The sequence below is a fragment of the Xyrauchen texanus genome, chromosome 24 (genome assembly GCF_025860055.1).
Source record: "Xyrauchen texanus isolate HMW12.3.18 chromosome 24, RBS_HiC_50CHRs, whole genome shotgun sequence".
NCBI classification, from domain to species: domain Eukaryota; kingdom Metazoa; phylum Chordata; class Actinopteri; order Cypriniformes; family Catostomidae; genus Xyrauchen; species Xyrauchen texanus.
The window spans coordinates 17551809-17576367 of record NC_068299.1 but is presented as its reverse complement, the minus strand read 5'-3'; the positions used below and the strand labels follow the sequence as shown (position 1 = coordinate 17576367).

At 37.2% G+C, this 24559-nt stretch overlaps 2 protein-coding genes and 1 pseudogene across 6 annotated transcripts in view; all 3 read right to left on the bottom strand.

Annotated features, from left to right (window-relative positions):
- Positions 1–2686: 2686 nt before the first annotated feature.
- LOC127617515 (probable ATP-dependent RNA helicase DDX53) lies at positions 2687–22910 on the bottom strand (annotated as a pseudogene).
- On the bottom strand, positions 10156–13229 carry LOC127617979 (uncharacterized). The gene is made up of 9 exons (XM_052090179.1): positions 13144–13229; positions 12872–13050; positions 12683–12773; positions 11916–12263; positions 11370–11461; positions 11158–11275; positions 10798–10902; positions 10317–10505; positions 10156–10176 (listed from the first exon to the last, which is right to left on the bottom strand). The coding sequence occupies exons 1-5, from the start codon at positions 13219–13221 to the stop codon at positions 11444–11446; spliced, it is 714 nt and encodes a 237-aa protein (XP_051946139.1). The 5' UTR covers positions 13222–13229; the 3' UTR covers positions 10156–10176; positions 10317–10505; positions 10798–10902; positions 11158–11275; positions 11370–11443.
- Positions 20849–24559, bottom strand: part of LOC127617971 (potassium voltage-gated channel subfamily KQT member 5-like) — a 175306-nt gene continuing 171595 nt past the window's right edge. For all 5 annotated transcript variants that reach the window (XM_052090166.1, XM_052090164.1, XM_052090167.1 and 2 more), the window contains one exon: positions 20849–23983. In XM_052090166.1, coding sequence (XP_051946126.1) covers positions 22922–23983 — 1062 coding nt within the window. In that variant the 3' untranslated portion in view covers positions 20849–22921. The remainder of the gene's footprint in view (positions 23984–24559) is intronic.

Sequence of the window (24559 nt, the reverse complement as noted above, 5' to 3'; positions counted from 1 at the left end):
CTTTGAGTGTAGTGTCAGGAAAGCGCTATATAAATGTAACCTTCTTTCTTTCATACATGAATTAATTAATCTATGTATAGATTTAATTAATAATTGTACAGTATATAAAATTGTATATAGTTATAGCAGCCTACATTCATATTTGCATTTTCTGGAAGGGTGGTTGATATTGCCTACAGGTTAATTTGTAAATGTTGAATGTGATAAGATTTCTCTCCTGGAACATAAATGGGCAGCAAAAGCATTTAAAAGACACGGACACGGTGTACATACTCCTCGATGTTCCGAGGAAAGTCTAGTTGAAGACACGCATGATATCATGAACGTCTAGCATCCAAGAGGCTAAGGTCAGTCACCACCAGAATACGCACATGTGGCAGGGCTCCTCCTCCCCCGGCAGATGGCCACGGCTGCTCCGTTGGGGTGGACGGTAGTGGCGAGAACTCTACTACGGCGTATCCCTCCTCCTTTCCGGGTTTCGGCACCACTGTAAAGTGATCAATGGAAAGGAGGAGGCGAGAACCGGCTTTTCAATATAAATAATAGTTTAATGATAAACTTAAAAGACAACATAAACACACACGACGGACATGGCCATAAACGATCTCTCTCTCTCCCGCACGATCTTCTGCAGTCGACCTTTATCCCTCACGGAGGCTTAATTAGCCTAATATGGGACCGGGTGTGTAGGATCACGACCCGGCCCCGCCCTCCGCCCTGCCACAGCACACAAACTTAAACAGTGGCAAAAGACTGATTGATTGGGATCTATGGTAAAAGGTTGATTGGGATCTATGAAATCTTTTAATGCTGAAATCTATGTAATGTTCTGACACGCTGACTGCACCAGAAGTTAACACTCGGCTTAAGATAAAGATTACATGGAGACTGAAAGGAAATTGCAAAATCAATGCAGTGTTTCCCCTAGGATTTTTTTCAGCACCGGTGCTGTTGTGCGCATGTCCACAAACCCGCAATGCTACCCCTATTAACACATTTTAGTCAAAGAATAGATTAAAACAGGGGTGTCAAACTAAATTTCAGTCTGGGCCACATCATTTATATGTGCCCTCAAAGGGGCCATTGAAAATGTGGCACCAGCACCTGCATTGGTATCACTCATTCAAATAATAGCCTATTTAATTTTACAGTACAGCATTGATTATGCGGTTGGGATGCAGATGAAAAAGATCAACAGTGAAATCTGTGGGAAAAAAATTAACACCTTAATTTGTATATGGCTAAATCTCAGTCACAGTGTGACTAAGTCCTCCTTTACAGATTCCTTTGATCAGGCTCCTACTAATTCAACTACAACTATGTCTTGGAATGTCTATATAGGTAAACAAATCAACTTACATTTTCCAACAATCAGAGAGCATTACAAGAGTAGGCTTACAGATTTTACACAGATGTAAAACTGATAGCTTGGTCCATATTTATGAAACTGCACCATAGTTCTTCCATAGTATCCATAGTTTTAACAATGATATTTGTAAAAGTTCATGGTAACCATGTAAAACGATGCATGGCTCCTCACTGCCATGGTTAGTATGGTTTCTATATAAATAACGAGGGCATTTTTGTAATGATAAACAGCAGGCAAAATACATTTAGAAAGTTATTCTGCAACAACTACCATTGGTATACCGTGAGTGTTACTACAGTAAATGTATGGTACATTTTTGTAAGCGTTGTGATCAGAAAATTGGAAAGCCTTCTTATTTATGTTTTCTTTGTTTGTGACATTGAGAATGTTGGGGCTGTTTGTTTTAAACATGTTTCATCAACGAGTTTAGCAACAGAACATGTGACGCATTCAAATGTGTTTCGCAATCCCCACCGCGCATCTCATTGGTTCACAAGCGCATTAAAATATCTGTTCGGTTGAGACCATTCCGCGAATTACCAATAATAACCGCACCTGCTCTACTCTTGTACTGCTATGATTAAGCCATGTTGATAATTGACATGTGCAGCGCTGTTTCATTATGCTTTCACAGCGTCGTAAGTTCATGCATGCATATGCCTTGACAAGAAGCGACAAAGGCTACATATGATTAAAAAAAATATTTATAAAACAAGATATAACCACCAATATTATTATTATTATAATTGATTGATGTACTGCTTATAGCAAATTACTTTCAGAGGTGGGAGATCAACTACAATAGGTGCCAGTTCCAAATCTTGCTTTTTCCACAACACAAATTAAGCACTAAATGTAATTATAGCCTACTGACATCACATGTTACTCGCTAGGTTGAATGTGTAATAAAGTTGAAGTTTCTTTTCAAGAGACCACAAAAACTGCCCATGTTGAACAGGTGTGCCCACAAAAGAATAAACTCGATGGTTGTTGAAACTAAATAAACATGGGGAAAAAAAGAGAAACGTGTATGGCCTGCCACTCCTGTTAACAGCAAGAGAAATGGCAAGTTTCAATTCTGAAAAAGAGTGGCATTTCCCCTCAGCTCTGTTGTCTAACAACTTTCTACACCATGCATGAGCCAAAGTGAAAGGGCAGAGCGTGATCTTAACTTTAATTGATCACAACACATGTAGGAATTTATGACATCATGTGAAACCATTTCAGAAGGGAGTGCACTTAAAACAAAACCTTTCAAAAGGCAATACCATATCCTCTTTCGTGAAATCAAACCAGGGTTTCATTCTATTGAGGAACTCACTTTATCTTTTTTCCAATGAATATTACTTTGTCCTGAGGCTCTATTCAGTGCATCAAACACATAGACCTTCTTTTCTTCCTCCTGCACAAACAGTACTGTCTGCTGAACAGTATTTGCAGAGACAGATACACAGAAAATAAAATAAACTATAAATAAATAACAAATAAACACGTTTTGAGTCAAAGGACTTTTTTTTAAAGGAGTTACTTTTATTATTCCTACTTTTAAAGGCTATAAGATAAACACTTTGCGTTTGTTATTTCTGTGGCTTAATGTACCCAATTATGGGATGGATTAGTGGGTCAAGCTATACAAGATCCATTTTTCAAATCTCTCCTCCTTCAGAAGAATAAACTTGCCTCTTACCTTTATTTAGTCACTAAAGAGCAAAATTAGTATTTACAATAACATGATATCAGTACCTTTAACCAATAACAGACCTATGACATCCATCCTTTATTCAGCTTTTTGTGGGTTTTGCTTCATGCATTATAAAATACTAAAACACAGTTTTCTAAACATTAACTATATGTACAATATGTTTTTTTAATGACTCAGTCACCACTGGCTTGCTCAATGGGGGTATTTTCTGTAAAGCAGCTTTGAATAGATATGCATTGTGAGTGCTACACAAATAAAATGGACCACTGCATTGACCAAGATGGAAGTCATGCCTTCCCTCACAAGGTTATCTAGCTAAGCCATCAACTTGTCAGTGTTTGTCTTTGTAATCTTTTATCAACAAAAAACAAACCTCACCCTTCATTCATTCTTGTTGAATATCCTGTTTCACTTTCAATTTAATTGTACTTGACACTAACTGTTCACTCATTGCCAGATCTAAAGTGACCACGTAAAACCATCACAGGGTCTTTCAGGAAGGATTTGACCAACCGTCTGACACCTACTGGCCAGGTGGCACTGTAATCATCAACCACAAAATTCCAGATAAAAAGAAAAAGAAGCTTGATGCATCAAAACAGAAACCATCCAGTAGAATCCAATATTCAAGACAAAATATTCAATCTGGATAGAACAATGGTAGCCCAAATTTCGTACTTCTAGTGTTTTACTTTATTGGTTCTAGAGCACCAAACTCTGTAATGCCACAAAAGTAAAAACAATCAGTGCCAAAATCCTACTCATATTCCTTTTAAGAACATATTTCTAAAGAAATGCAGAAAAACTAAATCACCTGGTCATAACGGTTTGTCTGTTAGGCCGAATATTCAGAATTATTTCCATGATTAGAGGTTCAAAGCCCATATACAACATTCTGTCAGCCTCATCCGACACCTGGCAAAATACAAAATGTTTCCAAAATTCAGCCCTGGTTTTTAAGAACTAGCTTATTCTTTTGATTCTTTTTACATTATTTATCAATTACTTACCAGATAGATGATGGAGTGCAAGTTGATGAGCTCATCATCTTCATATAATTTAATCGTCCTGGTGTGGCAATGTCTACACCACTGGTCACTAAATTAATTTGGGCCCGTCTGTCCCCTCCTCCATAGATACAGACACTGTATAGTAATTTAATGATTTTTGATGAAAGAGACAGAGAAAGCGGAGTAACAGATGATTTAAGTGATGTGGGTTTCTGTTGCATAATATCCTGAATGATTTGGGGTGCGTGTGGTTACAGCACATTTTAAAGCCTTTGTAGCTGTTTTTGTTGCTCTTGGATTTAATATGAAGTGCCAGTTCTCGTGTGGGAGTCAAAACCAACATACCAGGGCAACCCGGTATCAGCGTGTAATACACACGCTGGTCCAATAGCGGACGCGTGTCAGGGTCACGCTTTGCCTCCTCAAGGCGTGAACATGACACGCATGAATGAAGGTTGAGTACCAGCAGGGGACAATAATTTCCTCAATGCCAACAACTCTCCATGGACCAAATAGAAGCGATATAGTGCATTCTCCAAAATTCCCGCGTCGTTCAAGTCGGTCAAAGCCATATTTTTATTACGGTGCAGTCATTTAAGAAATCTACGTTGCTATAGCCTAACGTTATATTTGTGTGTATGAAGACTGTGGAGTTTTTTAATCTATGGTGCTGTTAACGTTACTGTGGTCAATAACGTCAATGGAAATTGATATTAATTGGCTAATTAATTAACCACAGAAAGCTGCTGTCGATCCTGAAATATCGATACTGATGTTGTATCTATTCTAAAGGATAGATCCTCACATAAAACCAGTAATTTTATTCATTTAGAACGAATTTATTTTATTCAGAAATGATGCAATAAATCGATTATACGTGACCGTAAAGGCCTTTACATTGTTACACACACACACACACACACACACACACACACACACACACACACACACACACACACACACACACACACACACACACACACACACACACACTATCATATATATATATATACATATATATATATATCAATCATATAAGCTGTTCTAATAATTATAATGCTGAAAATTCAGCTTTGATCTCAGGAATAAATTACATTTTAACATATTCAAATAGAAAACAGATCGCCTATTTTAAATAATATTTCACAATTTTAGTTTTTACAAAGATTTACTGTATTTTTGATCAAATAAATTAAGCATTTGTAAGCATATTAGACTTCTTTTAACATTAAACATCTTACCGACCCCACATGTAAAATTTACTATAATTATTCTAGTTTGTGCAATTACATTTAGTTTTTATTGATCGTTAAAGTTCATATACATAGTGTTATGTTCTGTAATTGATGTTAATAAATCTGTCAGAAGAAAATGTGCAAAATTGGGGGTACAACACTGTAACCCTTTAAAAACAATAACCATACACACAACTAATTACAGGCGCATCGAGAGGACAAATCACAAAATCTTTTAGTGGTCATGAAAATGTATTCAGATTAAGCATATTAATGATGCATTCACCTCATTTATCACGACACACTGCTTCTGTTCATGAATGCAGTTTACATGCTGAATATGCAATAACAGCAGCATCACAGTTATCTTCTTTATTTTGTTACAGTTATATGTATAATATGACAAATCCAGGAATCTTTGCTGCAAAATAATTAACTATGTTTTTGTTTTCCTTTGTCCAACAGCTCCTGTTTTTACCCACCATCCTTTCCTGTTACCTCCACCTGTCTATCTTTATAAGAAACCAACGGCTCTTTTAAGAGCCACTCCTCTATCTTTCTCACTCTCACTCTCTCACTCTCAGTCTCAGTCTCTCTCTCACTCTCAGTCTCACTCTCAGTCTCTCAGTCTCAGTCTCACTCTCAGTCTCACTCTCAGTCTCAGTCTCAGTCTCAGTCTCACTCTCAGTCTCAGTCTCAGTCTCAGTCTCAGTCTCTCACTCTCAGTCTCTCAGTCTCACTCTCACTCTCTCACTCTCAGTCTCAGTCTCTCTCTCACTCTCAGTCTCACTCTCAGTCTCACTCTCTCAGTCTCACTCTCAGTCTCACTCTCAGTCTCACTCTCAGTCTCACTCTCAGTCTCAGTCTCTCTCTCACTCTCAGTCTCACTCTCAGTCTCACTCTCTCAGTCTCACTCTCAGTCTCACTCTCAGTCTCTCTTTCTCTCACTCTCAGTCTCTCGCTCTCAGTCTCTCTCTCACTCTCAGTCTCTCACTCTCTCGCTCTCAGTCTCTCTCTCACTCTCAGTCGCACTCTCTCTCAGTCTCTCACTCTCAGTCTCTCTCTCTCTCTCTCTCTCTCACACACACACACACACACACACACACACAATCTCTCTTTATTCCTCTCTTCCAGAAGCCTGGTGTTTTCAAGTAGCCGAAGTATTGCATTTTTTTTATTTAAATCTTGTTCTGTTTTGGTTGTGTGAAAGAAGTTCTTCACAAAATCTGTCACTCTCTTACTTTATCTATAATAGAAATGCCAGGCCAGGGGTCAACCAGGCGAAACTGTATGGTCTGCCATACCGATCTAAATGTGGCCTGCAAAACTTGCAACACATGCAAGAATGAACAGCCACATAAGCTGAGGCTAGAAAAGAAACTAAAAAAATTTGATCAGAAGAGGGAGAGCTGGGTTCAAATGCAAAAAAAATAAATCGGACTACCTCTCATATACAGGATGAAGCTGTGTTGTTGGTATGCAACTTGTATTGTTTTTATGCAGGTTATTTTCCAAATGTTGCTAGATATATTTTTAAATAATATATGTTATTTTGTATGTGTGTCCTTGTATTTTTAGCTCGAAAAATTGCAGGCCCTGGGGTTAAGGGGGGTTTTACTTCTCTCCAAGCCTGGAAAAAAGCCAAACAATTGGGTGTCTGAGGTTTTGGCACCCCGCTGCCAGCTGAGTGAGACATCACATACATGCCTTGAACGAATTAAGGGCATGTATGATATTGTTATTCAAGGTAAGAATATTCTGTTATTTATTTAAAAAAATGTCCTGTATTTGATGCTGTCACAGCCTCACAGGTAAGCCTGTGGTTGCCTTCTCTTGACTAATAGATCATTCAGATTATCATTGATGGTTTTCGCTTACAACTAAAACTAAACTAATTGGGAGAGGTTAAAAGCTAAGCAGCTAGCTATTTAGCTGCTCACATTAAAGTACCAATAAAATAACATTCATTTTATCTGCTTGGTTTTCATTTTAATCTTAAATAAAATAGAACGCACACACCAGGCGATCCAGTATATTTGGCTTTTATACTAAACCAAGCTTGAACTGTGATGGTGGATTAAAGAAATTACATTTCTTTTATAAACGCATGCAGATATGCTGCCTTTTTTCACTAAAACATTGCCTGGCCCTAAACTTAGTGATCCATGCCCATTATAAATGTTGCAGATCAGGGCTCTACACTTTTTAGGTGGTGACACTAGTCCTAGCAGAGTAGCTGGTGTGTTGAGCGCACTGGTGCCGTTTTACGGTGGCTTCCGTCACATCACCAAAGTGGATGCTGCACACTGGTGGTGGTTGAGGAGACCTCCTGATATGATTGTAAAGCGCTTTGGGTGTACAGTAGTACATATGAAAGTTCTAAATAAATGTGTCATTCTATTCTATTCTATTGAATTGAATTGGAAGACAATGTAATTAGCCATGCTATAATTTTAATTATAAAATTCCAGTAGAAAAAATGGCACAATTGGTCATCCACCAGACTATCTCAAAACATCCATCACATGTCTTGAGAACATTCACCTATTAAATCAATACAGCTTAGGAAGAAGTAGTTTGGTAGAACAGCACTTGTTAGGTCTATACACATCTCTTTTTGCTACTACGGCTGCAACTAACGATTATTTTTACTGTCGTTTTTTTCTTGATTAATTGATTAGATGTTTGTTCTATAAAATGACTTTAAATTGTGAAAAAGGTTGATCGATGTTTTCTAAATAATTATGTACTTCTACAATGTAGGCTGGACCCCACATGTAATTGAAAGTTCATCAGCCCCAGTTGAACCACCAACAGGACCGCCAATGGTCATATCAAATCAGCAGGAAGCAGTGGCCCTGCTTAATCCCCCAACAGCTCCAACGGGACCTCCAGCAGCCGTTATTGGACCACCGAAGTCCCCAATTGGACAGTCAGTGTCCTCTTTAGCACCCTCGGTAAAGCAATCCCAGAACCTGGGGAAAAGACCCCACTCCCCAGAAGGACCTTCAGCAGCCTCCCCAGTTTCTTTTGAAAAAGGTAAGCATAAAAGGAGCTACAGTATATGAAGAGTATTGAAAATAAGTTATAAGCCCCACAAAACCATACTCTTACTTTGTGTAATGTGAAACTGTAAACGAATTCAGAGTCCCGAAACATTTATTATTATTTAAAAAAAATAAACAGTTTTCAACATTGATAATAATAATAATAAATAACACAGTGTGTCTGTGACTAAGGCACTTTACTCCGGGGGGATTGTCCCTGTAATAAGGGCTCTGTATGTCGCTTTGGATAAAAGCGTCTGCCAAATGCATAAATGTAATGTAATGTAATAATGAAAAATGTGTCTTATTTAAGGCTATAATTTACTAATTAATTAATTAATACAACACATAACTCTATACCTACTTGACAATTAACATGTGAAAGTGTTATTTTGTGCGATTACTTTTAGTTATATACCCTGTATACAACTGGCATACAATGTTAAGATAAAAATGAAAAATCAGTAATTGAATATCTTATTTTGCAAGAAGACAGAGACAAACAAATCAACAGCTCAAAATGAACTAGTTTGCATGCATGTACAACATAGTTTTATAGTTACCTGAAGTAATGCCATGGTAAATTCACTTTGTTGGCAAGGTAACAGCAGCAATAACAACAGGAAATACTACACTTAAGACTCAACTATGGGTATTGATCAATCATTTCTGTAAAGTATTTAATCTAGTGCCATGTACAGTAAATGGTTCATTCCAAAAGTATCCACAATCACTGTGAATAACATTATACAGGTGTTTTGAGTAAAAAACAATCAAACTATTATATCAATGTAAGTGTAACATTTTTGTACAGAAAAGTTCATTTTGTTGAGAAGATGAGATGGGCAAAGCTTGGGGAAGTCACCACTGCAAGAGGCTGCTGTCATTCGCAAGCTCTAGCACCACAGTTAACTGCAGAAATAGACTGTGAAACATTGGAGGTGAAACTATAAAACCGACCTGCTGTTTGTAAACTGAGTTTTGGAGAATCATATAAAAAAAATGTCTAACCATCTATGAAGCTAATGTTGCTTACACAACATATTGTTGTGAATATGTTGCTGGAAACAATAGTGCAAAATATTAGCACTGTATCAGACACCATTTCACTTCAAAAAGTTTTTTGTTTTCCTTGAAACACACCTGCAGTCTAGTCATAATTGACACGCAGTCGAAAACGCATCCCACCAGTTAAGCACTCATTTACACTGCTTCAAAATCACTGTCATCTGAACTCTCATAATCAACTTCTTCATGGTCCTCCGGCATCTCCTCGGGCCCATTCTCCAGCAGAGAAGCAGCATTCGGTCCTAAAGCCAGGCTGTAACTTGAGCATATGACTTGGAACTTCTCCTCCACATCTGCAAGCCTTTTCTGAAGAAGACACAGTAGCCCGCCATGACCCTCTTCACTTAAACTGCCTAGAAGGAAAAATTAAAAGTGAGGCATGACAATACTTCCATTGAGTTAGTGTTGTTGAGCTATTCATTAACTGACTTTTACTAAATAACTACAGACCATTTAGATCCAGCCACAATGAATCCATGATGTAACACTTGAGGATCTCAAAGTGAGTGGGGTTTTATAGGATCCCTAAAACCATTACAGCAAGAATCTAATAAAAGTTAGCTTCTTACCACTGTTTCTGACAAAAGACATATCTGATATCCTTGTCCTAATGTTTCCAGACAGCTTTCTGAGATAGGTGCAGTGCTGTCTCATCTCCCTCATCACAATGATCTTTTCCTCTTGAAGGCGACTTTTGACATGTGCACATCAAAAATCTTCTTTTTGGTGAGAATGTTGCTGGATTCTGAAGTCACACAAATAACATCCCATCAATACAAATTTGACCTGTACATTCTAAACAGCAGGCCAAAAATAAGTAGTGTATGTACATCCCATAACCTGGTGCAGGGTGCAAAATTGCCTTAGAGAGAAATTGCTACATACCACTGCTGTGCACTTCCCAAGGCCATATTAGACTGTCTCCTCCCCCCACAGAGAGCCCGCTCTCCACCTTCTCTTCAACGATGCGCTCCTCATCTGCCACCTGCTCATTGTAGAGCTTGATTGTTTCCAAGAGTTTTCTCTTCTCTTCCCACAATTTTCTTCGACGCAAGTGTCGAACTTTGTTGCTGTCTATAAAAATTGCAAAACACAGAAAACATGATGCACAAGCACATGCAGATATCAGAAAGTTCAATGAAATACTAATTTTTATAACTGACTAAAGATTTAATAAATTAAAATGTTTAAAAAAAAAAATCGCATGACTTAAAAGGTGTAATAGAGGCCTAACTAATATCTGTAAAATTAAAAGGAAGACATTTTAAAATTAAGGAGCTGAAAACACGTTAATACCAAAACAATACAGATAAGACGTCTGCAAGTAATAAACATTACATAAATATTAGGTGATTTATCAACATACCAGTCTGATTATAAAGGCTGGCTTTTTTTTGATGAACACCAAGAAACATTTGTTCAATAGATTTCTGACGTTCATATTGGTCATCACATCTGGTACCTACAGAATCTTAAAGCAACAACAATAATACAAGTAAATGATTATGGTGTACTTTAGGCTGTAAATTTAAAGTTTGAAGTTCAAGTTAAGTTTATTTAGTGCCCCAAATCGATTATTACAGTCTAAAAGGAGCTTACAAGCCCACAAGTTTATAACAAACAAAACAGGGCATGTCCTTACTTAATCCTTATGCATGGCAAAGATTGAATTATCACGCTGCAATATTAGTAAGCTACATAGAAGAATGTCCATAAAACACTGTACCGTCAGTAGCCCATTGTCTGACATCATCTACCCACAGATGCACGATGTTCTCAGGACACCCCAGCTCACTGCTCAAATTCTCCAGTCTCTGAGACTCAGCCTCAGCCTTTTTGAAAGTCTGGTGTAAAAAAAAAGATTTCTGCCTTTGTGATCTTAAAAAGTGAGAAAATCATGAAAAGCTTTTTATACCCAACTCAGACACAACATAATACCTTGATGTATCTGCTGGATAGTGCAAGATGAAGGCCTTCCTGCTTCCGTCGGTTCAATCCAATTGCATGGACAGTTAGCATGTCATTTCTGGCTTTAAAGAACAAAATGATGTGATGGAGGAAAGTCCCATTAATGCTCATGGGATTTTACTTCATCCACACATTGACCATTGAGTTTTAATTAAAGAGAGATGTAATGCAGTTCTATTAATGTGTTACTATCATATTAGAATATTTCCAGCTTTATATTTGCAATAGGCCTACATATTATATAATATTTGCAATCTCAGAGTATTAGACATAAAGTATTAGACATAAAGAATAAAAACAATAAAAAGAAGAAAGAATAAAAGACAGGTTTCCTAAAATAATATAAATAAGCAACAATTACCAGATTTTGTCATGTACTTGGTTGTGAGGGCACAACGAGACAGGTAGCTGATTATCTAACAAATTATTGTTGCACTTATATTATAATCATATACACTGTATTATATAAGTCATAAAAATACAATTTCAAATGGTATTATAAAGAATATGCAGTACCTCACACTTGGTTGAATGAGCCTTGGCATGCATGACAGAAAGGAATGGTCTCATCTGCAGTAAAGGTCTGAGTTCCAACATGGAGACTGCCAACTTCTCAAGATAAGGCCAATACTTGCAAGCAATATCTGTGCAATAGAACTGCCCGTTTGTGGCTGCTTGGAGCTCCTTCTGCAGGTACAGCGGATAAGCAAATATTTCCCCCCTGTACATGTTAAGAGCCTTGAGTAGCACTCCGTGTCTGCAAACAACCACCTCAAGGCCCTCTTCATCCAGTTTGCTTGCTTTTCTGGCTGTTTCACGTGCAGCAGACCACTGACTGGCTCCACAGATCCCTTTGCCGGCAGTCTGCATGACAAAATAATTCTGGTTAAAACTGAATGTTGCTATTTGTTCTAGTTACTTCATCCATCAGGATGAGTCAGGTTACATCACACCAACTGGCATCTTTGTAATGATCAGTGATAATAAAAGGTTTACTTTCAAACTACTACTAAAGAGGAGCTTCAGAAAATGCATCTTCCACTTTCTTTAGGGTGACAAACTGCATGCATAGTCACAATCTCTTACAGAGATCTGCTATTACATAATGAATGAGCTGCTAAACTAGCCATTTTGGATGCCACCACACGTACCATGTTTAATTTCAAACCTCAACACAAGATTGCTTAAAAGAGTGCACCATGCTAGGGATACAATATCTATTTAATAAAGCAACAATCATACATTTCAAATTTTGGATCTAAATCATAGGAGCAAAAACTAACACTTTTCATTTTACTCCTGATCTCATCAACAAAATGGTGTACATCAGTGTCCTTGGCAATGAAGGTGCCATCAAAATAGGGTTCCTCTGACCTTAATAGAATAAGAAAAAAAATATGTTCAGTGTAAGACATTATATGTTCTGTTAATTTTACATTAAGTAAAACGATTACAAGTTTAAAACAACTAACCCTTTTGACTGCCGAAATCGGTACACTTTCCTGTTGCCATCTGCACAAAGAGCGAGCATGTTGGGTGTACATGCCGGGCAGGTGAAGTACTCTACACTGGCCATTTCTTCACACTGGTACTGGCAGAATGTGTATTCCATGAAGCGTCTTTGAAATACGTCTCCATGTATTTTCCCAGCCTGTACATGCGATTAGTAAAGAGTAAAATGAAATAGCTACACTAATATTCTCCCATCTCTACTTAAGGCAACTTTGATCCACACTGATCTTACCCTTCCACAGAGACAAGTCCTCCTCTCCAACATCCGCAAAAAACCTTGTCTTGATAATCCTGGTGCAACAGTTTTCATTTCTTCAAATGTGCTGAAGACATCGACTGAAAACAGCATGTCAGCATTCACAGATGCTGGCCAGTACCCACTTCTTATTAGGTCGCTCATGTCAGGTGTCCAATGAGCCAGACATAATCTGCACAGCAAGTTTGGCAAGTGCAAGTCATACCGACCTAAAATAAAAAAGTAGAACATTCTAACACACAAAGGGACAAGAAAAAATGTTAAATATAAAACCATAGTTCCTACCATTTATGCAAACCAAAATGATTGCTCTGCCAGCTGATTCTGTGAAGTTTGAAGGGTCGCAAGTGCATAACTGGACAGGTCTCACTGTAGGTAATAAACATACTGAAAAGAGAAGAGAAATAATTTGAGAGAAATCATTAAAAATATGTACAATTAACATAATAAAAGTAAAAAAATAATAATAATTAAAAGAAAAATTCACCAAAAAATCACTTTACCAAAAAGGTTCAAAACACTACCTTGATTGACCAGTGTATATTTGCCATCTTTTTTTACACAGCACACTGTTGGCTCAATGGGCTTGTAAATTCCCTCAATGCAGGACTCCCTGTTATGGAGGGTGAGTTTTTTGTGTATGTGTGTGTCACAATCCATGCACAGCCACTCTTGGGGCATGCAGTCTCTGCAGCGAATGACGGCAGGAGATGTGCAGTGGCTGCAGTTCTTTTCTGGAGCCACATTGCAGGACAGCAAGCAGTTGATGTGATAGGACCTTGCTTTCCGCCACTCATCTTGGGCTACAGATTGGCGCAAGCACCATGATGTGGATGTTGAAGGGGACTTGTTGGTGCCTTGAACATCTGCTGAGGTCAGAATATCCTGCAGTTTCTGCATCTCAATGTCTAAAAGACAGAAATAAGAAAATAATAATTCCTTTCACGCTTATTGCTAAATTGCATAATTACCGTAAGGTCAGGTGTCATCTTACCGAATAAGTGTTGAGAGCAGTTTGATTGGGTAACTGTGGGAACCTCCTCAGATGACTCAAAAGGTGTAGCGTCCTCACTGCCAACCACAGAAACAACTGAAAAGATAGATAGAAAGGAAAGCGATAACAATGTTCATGTCTTACAAGCATACTATACAGTGTTCATATAGTGACTTAAGGCTATAATAGGTTGATTGATATGTCTGACAATTCCTTTAAACTCTAAAAGTTTTTTTCCTCATAATCTTGAACTGTTAGAAGCATGAACCTGACACTGATGCTTCACTTCTACTTAATTTCTTTGGAATAGCTAAGCATTACAGTGAAGTCAATAACATAAGTAACACATCCACCATGTGGTGTTTCTGATGGCACAGTTTAACATACAGTATTAAAAGGAAAATGATTAAAATCCAGAAACAGAAATCCTATTAACCTAACAATCCTTCCTAACAAATAGCAAGCTGAATTCTGTATACAATGGGCACAGTTATACTTAGTTAAGAAGCATTCTGTGGTGGGTTATCACAAATAATCTTGGAAGGCATGGACTACCTGTAGCTGAAGCACGTTTTCGTGTCTCTCCACTTCTGCTTCTTTTTAGCAGTGGACGTCCTTTAGCATCTCTCTCCACCCATCGGACATTAAATGTATTACCTTTAGCAGATGCTGCTTTGTCCTTCGCTTCCTTTGCCTTGCATGACAGAAAGTGAGCAGTTTATGATAAAACTGAAATACAGCCAAATCTTGAGCAGTTCATTCAAATTTTGTACTCTAATTCCCACTCTTTAGTATTATTACCAATACGGGATTGTCTAAAAAAATACTCACTTTGGTTTGAGCAAGGAACATGTCTGCAAGGAAAATAGCATCATCTGCTCTCCCTCTGTCTTGCTGAGCAGCCATTTCAAAGATACTATACTGGAAAGGAAGATAAAAACACAGTCAGACAAAAAGTATTAAGGATGTATAGTATAGGGTGGCTATAGGCTATATAAAAACAAAATTAAAAAAAAAATGTTTTGGACAGTGAGAGAGAGTAAGGTGAAAGAAAAATAAATAATAGAGTAACAATACTTACTTGAAGACAGTGACGCTTTAGAAAAGAGATAGAGAGATGGAGAGAGAGAGAAAGAAAGAGAGAGTGTGTGTGTGAGAGAGAGAGAGAGAGAGACAGACTGACAGTGAGAGTGAGAGACTGAGAGTGAGAGTGAGACTGAGAGTGAGACTGAGAGTGAGAGACTGAGAGTGAGACTGAGAGTGAGAGACTGAGAGAGAGTGAGAACGATAGAGGAGTGGCTCTTAAAAGAGCCGTTGGTTTCTTATAAATATAGACAGGTGGAGGTAACAGGGAAGGATAAAAACAGGAGCTGTTGGACAAAGGAAAACAAAAACATAGTTAATTATTTTGCAGCAAAGATTCCTGGATTTGTCATATTATACATATAACTGTAACAAAATAAAGAAGATAACTGTGATGCTGCTGTTATTGCATATTCAGCATGTAAACTGCATTCATGAACAGAAGCAGTGTGTCGTGATAAATGAGGTGAATGCATCATTAATATGCTTAATCTGAATACATTTTCATGACCACTAAAAGATTTTGTGATTTGTCCTCTCGATGCGCCTGTAATTAGTTGTGTGTATGGTTATTGTTTTTAAAGGGTTACAGTGTTGTACCCCCAATTTTGCACATTTTCTTCTGACAGATTTATTAACATCAATTACAGAACATAACACTATGTATATGAACTTTAACGATCAATAAAAACTAAATGTAATTGCACAAACTAGAATAATTATAGTAAATTTTACATGTGGGGTCGGTAAGATGTTTAATGTTAAAAGAAGTCTAATATGCTTACAAATGCTTAATTTATTTGATCAAAAATACAGTAAATCTTTGTAAAAACTAAAATTGTGAAATATTATTTAAAATAGGCGATCTGTTTTCTATTTGAATATGTTAAAATGTAATTTATTCCTGAGATCAAAGCTGAATTTTCAGCATTATAATTATTAGAACAGCTTATATGATTGATATATACACACACACATATATATATATATATATATATATATATATATATATATATATATATATATATATGTGTGTGTGTGTGTGTGTGTGTGTGTGTGTGTGTGTGTGTGTGTGTGTGTGTGTGTGTGTGTGTGTGTGTGTGTGTAACAATGTAAAGGCCTTTACGGTCACGTATAATCGATTTATTGCATCATTTCTGAATAAAATAAATTCGTTCTAAATGAATAAAATTACTGGTTTTATGTGAGGATCTATCCTTTAGAATAGATACAACATCAGTATCGATATTTCAGGATCGACAGCAGCTTTCTGTGGTTAATTAATTAGCCAATTAATATCAATTTCCATTGACGTTATTGACCACAGTAACGTTAACAGCACCATAGATTAAAAAACTCCACAGTCTTCATACACACAAATATAACGTTAGGCTATAGCAACGTAGATTTCTTAAATGACTGCACCGTAATAAAAATATGGCTTTGACCGACTTGAACGACGCGGGAATTTTGGAGAATGCACTATATCGCTTCTATTTGGTCCATGGAGAGTTGTTGGCATTGAGGAAATTATTGTCCCCTGCTGGTACTCAACCTTCATTCATGCGTGTCATGTTCACGCCTTGAGGAGGCAAAGCGTGACCCTGACACGCGTCCGCTATTGGACCAGCGTGTGTATTACACGCTTTAGCGTGATACCGGGTTGACCAGGGCCATCTCGCTTGTCCCTGGGCCTGAAATATGCACATGTATAAATCAGCTTGAGGATGGATGGCTGAGGAATGTACATATGTAACCGTTTTTTTTTTTTAAATCAGTTTACTAAAAAAAAAGGTGAACAGGGAGTACTAATTGACTCTGGTTCAGAATTACACAGGTTGCTCATCCATATGAATAAAGCCAGGAAGCAGATAGGCCAGAGTTTTGCCTGTTCCTGCCTGCACTATTCCAATCAGGTTTATTCCTTTAAGGATTATCGGCCAGGCTTGGGATTGCACCATGAGACAAAACAACCAACATTACTTTCTTCAAAATATATCTAGTTTACATCCAGTAAAACAAAAAGAAAGAAATTAAGGCACATGCAAACACATGCAAGAGAAGAGAGAGACTTCATCTCACTGGCCTCTTGACAAGCTGCATTCCTAAAATTCTTAACATCAACATAAGTGTTTATAAAATGCTGGAACAGCATTAGCTTTGTTGCTATGGCATGTTAAAGCAGTATGTACAGTACTGTTTGTTCATGACTACATGTTGTCAATAAACACAGTGTGGGACACAACCCAGCCCTGAGCTGGTTAAATAAAGACATTCCTTGGATTCAGCCATTCAATATACATACGTCATACATCACATTCAAATCATTTTCTTTTTAGAATGAAAGACCAAGGAAATATAAGAGCATTTATCTATACAAAAATATGAAAAACCTACAATATTTTTCAAAATAAGTTACAATTTCAAAGGCATTTCTTCATATGAATGAAGGTTTGAGGGTTTAGCTGTACCATTGTAAAATGTCCTTCTTTATGCTGAGGATCATCAGGTTTTATTAAAATGTTTACTCAATTAATTATGCTGATAACACAATTTATAATGAACATTTAAAAAGAAACACTCCCAAGAAAAGCAAAATAATTGAAAAAATTAAGCTTTGTTGAGAGATGTTACGTGAAAAGAATTCCTCATTCTTTATTATATTATTTATATAATATATAAAAATGGAAAATTGTGCCAACAAATATGAACAGATTAATCAGTTTTTAGAGGATTGATGTTATACAATGAACACTCATACTTCCACCCTTAAGACTATTCTCCATTTTTCAATCTCAACTGTAAACTTAACAAAAACACAGCAATAAACTGCAAAAGAGTAAAACTAAATCATTGATCATAAATACAAAAAAATAGAAAAATCTTTCCTTTCTCAGCATTCAGTCAGATTTGGGATTACTAATGAATACCTGACTGGGAGTTGGCTTTTGTTATACATTATTCCAGGATATTGTTCAAAATCCTCCTCAAAATTGCACACTGCATTGGGAATGGTCCTCACAAAGATGTTGTTATTTTATTTTCCAATTGGTAAGAGAAGGGGTAAAAGAATAACTCAAATATGTTCAGTACTGCAGTTATATAATGTACATAAACTTATTTATGTGCTCTCTCAATATTTAAAGATTTTTATGAATTGTGTGTTCCATCATTATTTATTGTATAGCAGTAATGGCTGCTTATACTGTAATTAGTAAGAGGTAAAACAATGCACATGCAAACAACTCACAAAGACAATAAAACAATTTTTTTTACCCATGAAATAATAATAAGCCATAACAGCAATCTTATTTCAATGTGTTACGGCCCCCTCCAGGTGGTCAGGCTCATATAGGGGAGAGGAGGTTTAACTTATGCTGGTTGAGTATGAGAAAGTCAGAGTAGTGGTGGAAGTTCTGTTACAGAAATTGGGCATATATGTGTGTGTGTGTGTGTGTGTGTAAAAAGGTCAAACAAATAATTCAGGAGTATTTAAAGACAAAATGGAAGACAGGACTTGAGAAGAGCTAAGAGAGCAAATCTCAAATACTACTAAGCAAGAGAGACAAAAATTTCACCCCATAAATCCTTTTGAACTATGATTATAGCCAAGCATGCCACAGTACAGGCATCTGAGAGCATCCAAAAACCCTTTCATTAACCTAGTCAAATGGTGCCCTCTTTGGGCTGATGTGAATAGTGCAAAGTTGGTGGACACCTCCAGGCTTTGACTTCTTCTGCACTGCAAGCAGCCACTGTTTCTGCTTCAGTATAAAAATCCTTCTTCAGATCAGGAAGATCTGCAGAAATCAAGTGGGTTGTTGTTTAATTGGTGTAAAGTACATATGTGATAGACAGATGATTGCACATACACATGCAACATTACCCTCTAGAAACTCAACTTGCCATTGCATAGCTTCATATTTATCACGGTTTCCTCTAAATGTAGTCCAGTTGATTGGTACAGACACAGGGGCAGGTGGAGCCGCAGCCTGTACAGCAGAATCTGGCCAGCAGGAATCACTCTGATGCAGCTATTTCCTGGAGATAAACATTTGAACCTCGCATTGTTCCCAACTCATTTGACTTTCTTCTGCGGAACACAAAGGCGATATTAGGGAAAAGGTTAGCAGCAGTCACCTTTCACTTTCATTTTATGAATCAAACTTTTACTCTATTTCATGCTATGTGACTAAAAATGTGAGTGATTAGCTATTGGTTGGTAAATATTTAGATTTCACTCACCAGTGATTGTGTTGTATATTGGTGAAGAAGTTCAGCACCATGTTGAGTGAAAAGTTTGGTTTTACTTGTTCCATGTAATGCGTGTCCAAAGACAAAATCCATACAATCCATTTGTCAATGAATAATGTCTCTTTTAATGCCCTTTCTGTTCTTAACAGTCAGTTGCTCAAAAACAACAAAATATAAACATTTAAATAAGGGCAGTCAATCGATTAAAACTTTTATTCGAATTAATTACATGACATGTCGATTACTTCACTGAATTGATCATAATTAATTGCATACATCATTGTTTGCATAGAAAGGCCCCCAAATGATGATAATTCATATAAAAATACATAATAATTCAAATATTTAGAAAAATAATATTTAGGGACTGTAATAAATATGTAATATAGATTGAAATTCAGACTGAAATATATTGCATAATTGTGGCACTTGAATAAAGTATGGATTAGACAACACCAAAAGTGGCTTCAGAACTCAACAGATTGTTTTTTTATTCTCATACCATTGAACAAGCCTGCAGGTGACAGCAATATCTTTTGCATTGAGTTCATCAATGTGTCCAATTCTCACAGTATGCGTTCTTGCATTCTGTGAGAATCATTTGAAGTGATTTGTATGATGATCTTATACAAGTTTTAAGTTTTATGTTTTATTTACTTATTTATTTTTTGTTCTTTACTATTCTTTTTTGTTTGAATGTGTGCGTGCCCGGGGCCGTAGAAAAGTATTCTGAGCTCCCAGGCACTATAATGCTCTGGGCCACTTTCCTATAAAAAAAAATACAGTTTAGAATTTGTTGTGTATAATAAATAATAAATAATAAATTGGACCTGTGGACCCCTAGAATCATTACCACCTTTCACAGCCCTGCACGTACCTGTCACATCTAGCCAACTTTATATGGCTTCATACAGTGTGCCATTGAAGAGTCTATCTATCCTTCAGTCCACAGCATCATTCCTATAAAAAAATGGCACTCTGAATAAGTATTAGGGTGTTTTGGTATAAATGGTGGTAAAATTTTGTAAGAGGATAATAAAGAGAAAATAGGCTTAGTAAAATGCAGTGAAATGTATAATATAAAATTATATATTTGAATGATTATATGCACAGTAAAATAATAGGTGATAAGTAGATGCCTTCTGTAGAAATTAAGACTAATACAAGGATTCAAATCTTAAAGATATTATCTTGTGGTCATTTGGAGACTTTTATTGGTGCTTTTTCTCTAATGCAAGCTGCTTGTTTGCTTTCACCACCACCTAGCTTTCCAAAGGTGAGTGGGTTGCCACCAATACTTTGTACAAGCAAAGCAAGAAAAGACAAAACAGATGTTTACATCAAGAACAAGAGTTTCAAGTCTTTTTTTTATTTAAGTATTAGGATTACTATAAATTTGCATTTCAAATCCCAGAGCATCAACTCTGTCATGTGCACAATGATGAAATAAATTATTCTGAATGACAGAATGCTAACATTATCAAGCATGTATGTTAAGGCCAGTTTCTGTGTAATAAATTATTTGATCTAGTGGTAAAACAAAGAAATGCTGCATTAACAGACAGACGCTCAAAGTTCACAGCCAAACAGAAAATGTGCAATTATCGAAACAAACACAATGATTTTAATAAAAGTTCAAGGTAAGAGTGCTAAAGTTTTATGAATGTTTAATAAAATGCAAAAAGACACCATAAAACATTGAATTGCAAATGAAAGAAATCTTACAGAAAAGTAATAAAAATAATACTAATTATAATGTGTTTAGAAGACTAACGTCTCTATCCAACCTTCTCTGCAATTCAAGCATGAATTAGTTCCACAGCTGTTGACATTTTCTCAATTACATTTTCAGGGGCCCATATTATGAGCTAAATATGTATCTCAACTGGATTATAAATCATATATAAAGCATTTTCACGTTAAAACAACATCACATTTGCAGGTTTCCTCTACAGATCTGAACAGTTGTGCTTCCATTTGCACAGTGCCAAAAACATCCTCAAGGTACAACTCGGATGCTTTTAACAGAAAGACAAAAAATGAACACAGCTAATCATGGTTATTTTTCTACATACACATAATGATATACAAGTTACATTCTCAGTTAAAATTACAAATATTTTCGTTAAAGCACTTATTGTACCATTCAGAAGCATGGAATAAAAAATTTAGAACAAAAGTTTCAAAGCTGAGGTTCAGGTATAAGACGCCTGCTTGCTACAGAATTTAAAAGCTCTCAAAAAATACAACAGAAACTAAATATTGCTGCAATTCCAATCAAAACACATCTGCGTGAATTTCAACTTGACAGGCAAATAATTTTTCATTAAATGGATGCAGGTTATGAAGTAATTAAAATACATATACAAATAGATAATTATGATATTGCAACTGTTGAATTATTGTCATGATAAAGGTTTTCTTCCTCATTTTTTACATTTTAGCAGCCAAATGTCCACAGGTGGACTCTGAAATTAGAAAAACCAAACCTATTGTCTCAAATACCACATTTCTCCTTCCATTGACAATACACTACACCATTCCTCAATAGCATTCGGCTTTCTTCATATGCTAAAACTCTGAGGTATTAAAACGTACATTTAAATAAAGAAAACACATCTCTGTGTAGGCTACAGTGTGAAGATGTATTTGGTATGGGTTCCTTTATCTGATGTCCATAGCAAACCGTGCTGAGGTTTGCATAGTATCACGGCCATAGACCATCTGTTTGTTTGTTTTTTGCTATTCCTGCTGTAATTCTTAACACATGCAAATGAGTGGACGGCAAAACATTCAGAAGGAAGTAAGAAATGAATCCTAATGCTAGGCAAGTGCTTATTAATATAGGTGCATATGCAAAAACAATCCTATTTGCTGTTGCATTTTAAACATGCCGTTCCCATGCAAGGCTGAAAGAAATGCTCATTCAGTACCATTTAAGGTTCAAAAATGAGAAGTCTGTCACCATTTACTCACTCTCATGTCATTCCAAACCCATATGCCTTTTCTGTTCTCAGAGGAAGAGACGTTAGACAGAACGTCCACCATTTGCTTTCATTGTATGGACAAAAGATTCTATGAAAGTTACTAGCATTGTGTCTAACATATTTTGTGTTCCACAGAAGAAATCATATGGGTTTAGAACAACATAAGGGTGAGTAAATGACGACAGGGTTTTCATTTTGTGTGAATTATCACTTTAATTCTTTCAATGCTTCCTTCCCATCAGTTTCCTACTTTTTTTTGGACAAATTAACCATGCACTGATATGTACGTATGAAAATACAGTTATGAACTTATGTCTTTTTTAGAACTAGAAAAGACGTAGGGTGCATTAGACTCTCCGTTTTCTATGGGGGGGAAAAAAAAGCACATAGGGGACATTGTGTCCACTCACCCCAGCAAGGTCCATGTGTACCGTGGTTATTCTAGGCAAACGTGAGGCAAGGTATGGGACTCCGAGCTATCCCTTGGTCCAGCCTGGCTGGAAGATAGCCCTCTGGCTCCTGTCCATAGCAGCTCAGAAGAGAAGGTTGTATCTGTGCTTTGTTGGTGATTTAGGAGGTAGTGGTCACCCTCTGTGGCATCCAGCTCTTTATCATTGATGAACAGCTCTGTATCGCACCAGTCAGCCAGTGGCTCCTGGTCACTAGACTCGTTGTTTCTGCTGCCGCTATTCCGAGCGGATAGGCTGGGATGGCAGTCCGCAGCAGCCGGTAGCATAAGGTTCTGAGCAGAGAGAGACTTCCCAAGCCCACATTCAACCTGCAGCGAAGCAGATGTTGCGGAGTCTATCAGCCTCAAAGGGTCAATATCAAGGCTTAGGTGTCTTCTCCAAGACCCCTCCTCCTTGGGGCTGTGCTCTGGTTTATTCCTAAGCTGTACCGTTCTTTCAATTCTCTCAGCCTCTCTGTCTAACTGGACCTCAGTTTGAGTATCCAAAAGGCAAGTGCTTGGACACTCTGCCCTGCTCTCCTGTAATGTTTCTGGGATAAGGCCAATAGGCCGGCCCTGAGGCGGCAGTACCATAGGCGGGAGCTGAAGAGTAGTGGTTGAATGGACTGTCGGTACAGGTCTAGTCAGCTCAGTGAATCGCTGGTGACTTCTAGAGAGGTTGTTGGGGGTGATGATGGGAGGAGGAGAAGCTGGGTATGAACTGTCTGGGCTGGAAGGTTGATTGTTGAGTAGGGGGGAGGGTGGGAATGAGGCCGAATGTGGGTAACCAGTACCCAGGTTGAGTTCACTGGGGGCTAGGGCAAGATGCAGGCCATGCTGAAGGTTACTGCTGCCAGAGCGAGACACTCCACTAGTAAGCTGTGAGGAGGAGGACAGATCCTTGCTATGGATGGAGCTTTGGTAGTCAGATGTCTGATCCAGCTCGAACAGAGGCAAGGCAGATAGACCAAGCATTGAAGAGGGACCCTTCTGCAGAACCTGACGATAGATATCCAGCAATGAGTCAAGCTTGGAGTCAATAGACTGGACCTAGATTATATAAAGATTAAAAATCAGACAAATTTACATTTCCTCTACAACTTCATCTGAGTCCAGAGCTGATTTTGAGTATATAGTATAATATCAAAGACAGCATGAAATTTCAAAGAAATGGGTCGTAATAGTCAATATTACGGTGGTAGGAATGGAAGTCTTGCAATTCAGTTAAAAGAGGCAAATTACTTTTTGATAGAGTTTATGTAAAGTGATAATTCACCCAAAAATAAAAGTTCTCTCATTATTTACTCACCCTCATGATGTCCCATGTGTGTATGACTTTCTTTCATCACCAGAACACATTTGAAGAAAAATAGAAAAATATCTTAGCTCAGTAGGTCCTAAGTGGTGGCGATTTTGTTTCAAATGCCAATGCAATTATGTCACATGTGCATACCGCTGCAGACCAGATGCATGATTCAAAGTAAAAAAAAAGTACTTAAATATTGATATTTTTCGCACCAAAAGTGATCATATTGTTTTAGAAGACATTAATGTAATCAATGGAGTCATATTGATGACGTTTATGCTGACTGTCTGTGATTTTTGGGGCTTCAAAAGAGAAATATC